Source organism: Hipposideros armiger, unplaced genomic scaffold (genome assembly GCF_001890085.2).
Source record: "Hipposideros armiger isolate ML-2016 unplaced genomic scaffold, ASM189008v1 scaffold_49, whole genome shotgun sequence".
NCBI classification, from domain to species: Eukaryota; Metazoa; Chordata; class Mammalia; order Chiroptera; family Hipposideridae; genus Hipposideros; species Hipposideros armiger.
In genome coordinates, this window is record NW_017731399.1 from 2,527,598 (window position 1) to 2,535,646 (window position 8,049).

At 40.1% G+C, this 8,049-nt stretch overlaps 1 protein-coding gene across 1 annotated transcript in view; it reads right to left on the reverse strand.

Annotated features, from left to right (window-relative positions):
• YLPM1 (YLP motif containing 1) overlaps positions 1-8,049 on the reverse strand; it is a 75,966-nt gene that overhangs the window by 39,808 nt on the left and 28,109 nt on the right. The window contains exon 5 of the mRNA XM_019640289.1: positions 1,164-3,251. Within this exon, the coding sequence (XP_019495834.1) occupies positions 1,164-3,251 (2,088 nt within the window). The remainder of the gene's footprint in view (positions 1-1,163; positions 3,252-8,049) is intronic.

Consider the following 8,049-nt stretch of genomic DNA (forward strand, 5'->3'; position numbering starts at 1 on the left):
AAATGTGAATTGTATCATAACTAAATGTCCTAGGGCCTGTTTTCCACACCTTCTTTAGTCATCTGAAAAAGGCAAACTTCATAGAGCATATCTTCTATAGACCACAAAAATCTGTTTTGCTGCCTGAGGGATCTTTCACCTTTTCCTACAGGTATTTTTCCGCATCATACCTTTCCAACAGTAAAGCTTTCATTATAATTTCAATTGGTATAATCCACAAATATAGACCAGAATTTGAATAATGAAAGAAACACAATACATTGGAATATATCAAAACGTAACCATTCATTACTTTCTCAAAACATTGCTAATTCCTAAGAAATTGCTCAAAAAGCTTGCAATCTGCCAACAACTCTTAAATTCTTATCTCAGGATATAATTGGTTTAAGGATAAAACAAATTCATATATACAAAGCACTTAGTACAGTTCCTGGCACTTATTATAGTAAGCATGCAATAAATGCTAGCTTTTGTTGTTATTGCTACTACACGGGAAGCATTATGTAGACACCTATACATAGTAAGTTGATTGTAAATCAAGAAATCCAAATTCTATTCTCCATCTCACAAAGAAAATGCTTGATTTTGCAGAAACAAGTAACATCTTCAAGTAGATATATGCTTCTAGTTAAAATGAAAGATAAAACATCTCCAAAAGAACGTATCAATGGTTAGACAAATCTGAAGATGCTTCCAGGTAAATCATTCTTAGCTTCAACAGAGAAAAATATAAGTCCTTACGGCACTTTCTAAAGTTATATCAAAGATTAGTCAATGTGAAGTCTATCTAACACCAAAGAACAAACTGCCTCCTGGGGAAAAAAAGGATGTTACACATGAGATTTGAAATCCAGAGCACTGAATTTGAGAGCTGAAGTTTGACACTTGAAACATGCACAGGCATGGCATGGCGGCAACACATCTATAAAAGTCAAGAGTGGCTATCAAATTTTCACATTTCTGGACATAAGTTAATCATTAACACAGTTCCTAAATACCCATCCTCACCCTAAAACAGCACTGAATGATCAGAAATACAAATTAAAATTATGTGATAAGAACTTGAAGTAAAATTATTCCATTCAAATATATCACATCACTTTAAAAAGAGCAGTCTGAAAGTGGTTTTGACTAAAAGAAATGATCTTAAGTAGTCAACTTACCGAAGCATTTTCAGTTCTTGTGCAGCTTTCAAAATGATTTCGTGCTGCCTTTGACTGAGAACCATTACCCCTCCAAGGCCTTGGTCAGAGTCTAAATTTGCATCCGACCCCATCATTTCAGAAGAATGATGTGAGGAGGGCATATGTTCCGCAATGGGGGAATGTCTATCCACATCAGATGGGTACCATCTGTCTGACAACCGTTCTCTTTCCCAGTCCATTCTGTCAGGAATATAATCTCGCTTTTCCCGCCATGTATCTCCTCTTTCTGGATACTCTCGGATCCTCAACTCACCCCTATCACGGAAATCTCGATCAAACCCATGGTCTCGATTTCTTTCTTCTCTCCATCTATCATCCCGATATCTATCCAAAGGTGGAAGAGGTGGGAGGGGTGGTAAAGGTGGAAGAGATGGAATATCCCGTTCACGGAACTGTGATTCTTGTTCATCCAGTGGTCTCCCATAATCTCTGTCCCACTCATTATCCAAATTTCTATCATACATATCCATGGGTCTTCCAATCCGCTCCACATCCCTGTCCAAGTCCCTGTCCATTTCCCTATTGTAGTCCTCATCCATATCCTGATCTCTCTCCCAATCATCCCACCAAGGGCCTCGTCTATCTCCATCATGAGATCGAGATGGTGGTGCTGAGAACCTGTCCTCTCTGTTATATGGATCTAGTGTATCGTCTTGATAGTCATGATCACATTCTCTCCAGTATCTCTCTCTATCCCAATCATCAAGTCTTTCTCGTTCCATTGGGGCATTTCTACCATCTAATGGGAACTTTTCATGCCCTCTCTCTTCTCCATGGTTCCATGGAGCCCTAGGAGGCTCTTCTCGGTGATATGGATACATCTTTTCCCCACCATCTCCTGGTTCTGGTCTAAATGAACCTCTGTCACGACCAAAATCTGGTCTTCCCAGTCCCCTTTCCCGACTGCCAGGCCCTCGAGGTGGTCCCCTCTCTCTGCTCCCAGCTCTTCGGGGTGGTACCCTCTCCCTACTCCCAGCCCTCCGAGGTGGTCCCCTTTCTCGGCTGCCAGTTCTACCCCTGTCTTGGCTGCCCTGAAGACCACCTGGCACTTTCTCCCGACTGCTTCCTGACCTCACCAACCCTCGGTCCCGACTACCTTCTCCTCTGCTCATCTTTTCTCGACTGTCTTCTCTTCTACCCATCATCTTATCACGAAAGTCTTCTTGCTTGACCAACCCTGGGCCACGGCTCATTGCCTGGCCTTGACTTCTATTCACTAATCCTTTATCCCGTGTGTCTTCTATTCTGCTTTGCCCAGGACCTCTATAAGATGAGCTGCTGCCTCGATTGCCTTCTAACCTATTATCTCTATTCTCTGGCCGAGGCAGCCCTTTATCTTGGTTGTTTCCTGAATGGAGCAGACCAATACCTAAAGGTTTAAAATCATTATCTGCAGTTAATGATGATGATGTTGCTACTATTGCTCCTCCCTCTATCCCCCCCACTTTTGATGGAAAAGTAGTCTGAGTAGGTACAGGTTTATTTGCAAGGGATACAGGCTGAGTAACAGCTTGGGCTTTGTCCATTTGAGTCTCCACACTTTGAGAATTCTGGTCCCAATGAGAAGGCTCTATGGGCCCTTCCGAGACTTCGCTCTTAGGTGGCTCTTGCTGAGAGTCGCTTAGATTCTCATTTGACTGAGCCGCCTTGGCTTCCTTTATATCTGCACCAATGGATAATGCAGCTGATTGCATTTTAAAATTCTTCTGCTGGTTACTATTGGTGTCTGCTAATGGTTCTTTGTTTCCTGAAAGAGGTTCTGCTTGTGACTTAGGTTGCTGCTGATGTTGCTGTCCCAAAGCTGGTTTGGGGCCTTTCCACTGTGGTCCACTCTGTCGAGGACTTAGGGATGTATTGGGGGTAATATAAAACTGAGATGCTGGCCCCCGGGGAATCATTCCCCATTTGCTTTTAGTGCCCTCTGCTGGGTGACCTTCATATCTGGGTCTTGGCCCATCGGGGCGATTTCCTTCAAAACGAGGCCCTTTGGGTCTCGGTCCTTCACACCTTGAACCTAAATCCTCAAATCTTCGAGGACCATCAAATCTACAAGTAAAACAAAAGATATTACTCAAGACAGTAAAGCAGAAAAAAAATTCTCCATGTAAGAATATTTAAGGCAATTTTGCCTTAGAATCTGTTTACAACAATGACTCTTTCGGTCATTAAACAAATCCTGAGGTATCTGTATCTTAGAACCAGTATGTTAAGGTGGCAGTACTATGAGGGGCTTAGGACAGGCTTTGGAAACCATGTCAGTTTTATCTAATTCACTTTTGACACATCTCCTGCAGCAAGTCACTGATATACTGAATTGTTAAAAAAAAACACAACAAAAAAACAATTATAAATATTGTGCCTTAGTAAATGGAAAAGTCCATTCATTTTAATGGAAAAAAAATAAATTCCATAGCTAACTCTGAGAGTACTTTTAGAATTAAAATATAACTAAAAACTAATCAATTAACAAGGTAATACAGGATGATTATAAAAATAATTGTTGGAGGTAGCATTATCATCTTAGCTAATTGACAAAAGTTAAAAAACACCAGCAGCCAGCCATATCTTAAGAGCGTGCACTGACATTTGAAAGTCTGGACAGGGATGTTTTTGTTATGGACCCACTCACTCAGTCAATAAATGTTTGGTGCACATCCCCTGTCTGTTAGGTACTACACTACATCTAAGGGATATAGGAATAAAATGTCATCTGTGTCCCCAAAGGGTATACAATCGAGGAGAAAGATAATTTAAGTGTAAAATGTGCCACAAAGTGTAATGGCTAAAGTCTGCCTGCCTATAATAAGGGCAGCAGAGGAAAGAATGATCAATTCTACTAGGGTGAGGAGGTGCTATTCAATAAAGGCTTTCTACATTAGAAGATGCTTAAATTAATTTTGAAAGACAAATTCTCTCAGATCAGGCTAACAGTGTGTTGGAGATGAGGGGAGTGGGTAGAAAGGGCATCTCAGGCTAAGGAAGCATTATGAGGAAAGGCAGAGAAACACACACCAGCACAGCATGTTTAGAAGCGCAAACAGTTAGGCATGGCTGAAACAAAGAGGAGACAGAGCTGGGGAGAACTGGGGAAGGACAACGAGTGGGAAAGCAACACACTAAGAGATAAGTTAGAGGAAGGCAAGGGTCAATGTCCAGAAGGTCTCATGTGCCTTGTGTGGCAGACACTACTGGTGCTCTTCCAATATCCATTCCCTTTTTCTACAGTAACTGAGCCTCTCTGCTTTAGCTGGACGCAAGGCTAGCCAGGCTAAATTCGTTTGCAGCTAGAACTTGTAGTCAAGTTCTGGCCAGTGGGCTGAGAGTGAAAATGATTTACACATCCTTCTGGGTTGTATCCTTAAAAGGAAGGACACATCCACCTCTTCACCATATCCTTTTTCATGCTGGCTCTGACAAGGTGGTGAAGTTATCTTGGACCATGTAGACGAGGCAGCACATGAAGGGATTGTGAATTAACAAATCAGAAGAGATCTGGATTCATGACACTGCAGAGCCATCACATAAGTCCTGAGAGAGAATAAACTTCTAACTTGTTAAAGCCATGTGACTTTAGATTTCTGTTGCAACAGATGAATTAATTCAGCTGGGAATTACCTTATAAGCACTTAGAGCCACTAATATGGTCCAATTTTGAAAAGATTGCTTTAGCAGAAAAGCAGCAAATGAATAGCTGGGGAAAGCTCATTGTAGATTGTTTCTACAATTTGGTACATGAAAGTGAAGCCTGTTCTAAGGCAGTGACTGACACAAGGATGCAGAGGAGGGAATAAAAGCGAGAGATGTGAAGGAAGCTAAAATAGGATTTTCTAATAGGTGAGATCTCAATAATGGAAAGGGAAGAATTTTCAAGGTTTCTGGCTTAAGTGACTGAGTAGACAGTGATGTCTTTCATGCCTTTAATAAGAAATAGAAGGGTTTTTCTCTCATTTATTTGGGAAATCAATGAAGAGTAATAAATTCAGCTTCAGCAAAATATTTACTTCCTATCCCTGTGATATTGTACTTTGCTGGTCTAAGAGAAGTCTTAGTTTCAAAGCGAGGAATGCTTCCAGGGGACACAACAATAACTCCATTAAACTCAAGTTGAGACTTCCACCTGGTCACTTTGGGTTCTGAGTCATAAGGCAAAGAAGGAAGTTACTGAACTGGCTGAGGGTGACTGATCCTGACTGTCACGGGAAGCTGGGTTACGCCCACGCGATGAGGGTAAGGAGGAGGATGTCTGGAATGGATGAGATCCTCTAGGACACTGCTTATACTTTCTGGGAATACAGTCAATGGGAATCTACAATTACTCAATTCAGGCAGGAATATGAATAGCCCCAGACCTTTCAAGTATGAAGGATTGGATTACCCACCAGGCAAAGAACCAGGACCAGTGAGGTGCTTGCTGAGAACAAGGGAATATGAAATGGGTAGTGAGAGATGGTAGTTATAAATACCAATTATGATTACATGACCAGTTGCAGAAATAAGCCTGAGACAGTTTTGAATATTTCTTCCTTAATTTGGTGTCACATGCTTAAGTATATACAAATATATTAGACAAAATTTTTTGGTTGATTTTTCCTCCTTATCAACTAACATAAGATGCATTAATAATAGTTAACTTTATATCTCAGAATGTGTTACAGAGTATCAAAGAGTATGAACCAGCTAGAAGAAGAAGATATCTTCAAAGACAAAAAAGGGGTTTTATATCCTTTTCTGGGAAAAGGATTAAAATGTTTTTGGTTGTCTAGGGATGTTTCATGTTAAGTACAAAAATCTCCCTTGTCACCCACCCGAATCAGAAACATGTAAGAAAGGAAACTTGGGGAAACGTACTACAGCCTAGGCAAGTTGACACTTTATAGAGTCATCTCACAAGTAATTTAAAAATACATAAACCCACTAAAAACAAGGAAAGGAGGCCACTAGCAGATGAGAATTTTGTTTTTAAATTCTGAAAGACAAACATGAGTGGTAACATTTAGGGCAGGAGAAGCTGCAGTTTAAAGTGCTGATAGTAGAAGGTGATACAATCAAAATGCGGCTGGCTCACCCACAGAAACCCAGAGAGGGCCAGGATTCTTAGGTACTAGGGATGCTGGGGAAGGACAAGAGTAAGATTTGGAGCTAAAAATATGTAAATTAAAATCTATATTTAGAACCATCAACCAGACTTTCCCTAGGCTGAATGTCTAAATTCTTGAATTTGAGAGTCCCCTAGCATTAGCAGTTTTTTACCCTATCGCCTAAAGCAAAGCCTAACAGTTGGTAAGCACCCCATCCCAGACCTCCCAATCAGCTTGTCAGTGTCTCCCAATCTTAAATATAAATGGATAACCAAGCATCACAAGTATTTGAACAAGGTCTCCAAAATGAAAAAAGAGACCAAAGCTAAACTGGACACAAATCTGGAGAAAACAGCGATCATGTAAAAACAAAAACAAAAACAAAAAACCCCACAAATAGTATCTTCAAAGAGTTTCATAAAGATGCTACACCTACACATGAAGAACAACTTGCTGTATATATATGTATATATACACATATATGTACACATAAATATACATAAAAGATCAGAACCAGAAGAACTGTAAAAATTCTACTCAAAATAAAAAATACAATGAAATGATTTGAAAGTATTGGGTTGTCGGAAAAGTCATGATGTATTTTTTTCTGTTTTTCGTTGCAAAAATGTGTCATGACTTTTCCGACAACTCAATATTTCAGAAAGTACAATAAAATGAGAGAGAAAAGAGACAAATATAATCAATCCAGCAGGTCCAAAATCCTACCACCAATGAGGAATTCCAGAAAGAGAAGAACAGAAACAAGAGAAAAAAAAAAGAACAACTAGCAAAGAAATTTCCCAGAGTTAAGAGACTAATCTCAGACAGAAAGGGTCCAGCTCACTTAGTACCCAGTAAGATAAAACTAAACAAACAAACAAACAAACAAATGAAAAACCACAGTGAAATTTTAGAATGCCAGGAATAAAAAAAAGTTTCTGGCAGTAGGGAGAAGTCATCTAATAAGGAAAAGAATCAGAACAGCACAACGGCTACACTAGGTGACAAAGGAAAACAGAACAATGACCTAAAACCTTGAGGAATAATTGTGTTCAACTTCAAATTCTCTTTCCAAATTATTAATCAAGTGTGAGGTTCAAATAAAGATATCTGTAGACATGTAAGGACTCAGAAAATTTACTTGCAATTCACAATTTCTTAGTAAGTTACTTGAACATGTACGCTGGGAAAAGAAGAAACTAAACCACTAACAGGAAGCCATGAGGTTCAATAAACTGTGTATCCAAGTCCAGGAAGACAAGGGAAATGTGGGAGCCACAGCCATAGGGCCCATCCTGAGAGAGCCAACCAGCAAACCAGCTCAGGAAAAAGGAGGAGGATGAATGCATTTGGGAGAGAGGTCTCAGGAGAAAAAGGGATGGTGTTTTTGGGGCTGGGTTTGAAGATTTGGCAAGAAGAAAAATTACTGGAAATTCTAAAAAAAGTTATTACACTAAAGAAAATATGATCACTGCTTATCTCTACAGTGAACAACATTGTTTACTAGTATCAAAATATACTGATGTAAATATACTAGGCAGATGGGATTATAGTAGTGTAAGAACCAAACCTTTATCAGAACAGGAAGTAAATATATAGTATCTAAAAAGTCTAAGTCAGGTCCGGCTGAGTGGCGCATTGGTTAAGAGCTGGCTTAGGACACCAGAGGGCCCCGGTTCGGATCCCACATATGAGGGCTAGTGACACTGCCCTCTACAGCTAAGATGCTGAACAACAGCTCAACCTGGAGCTGGGCTGCTGTGAGT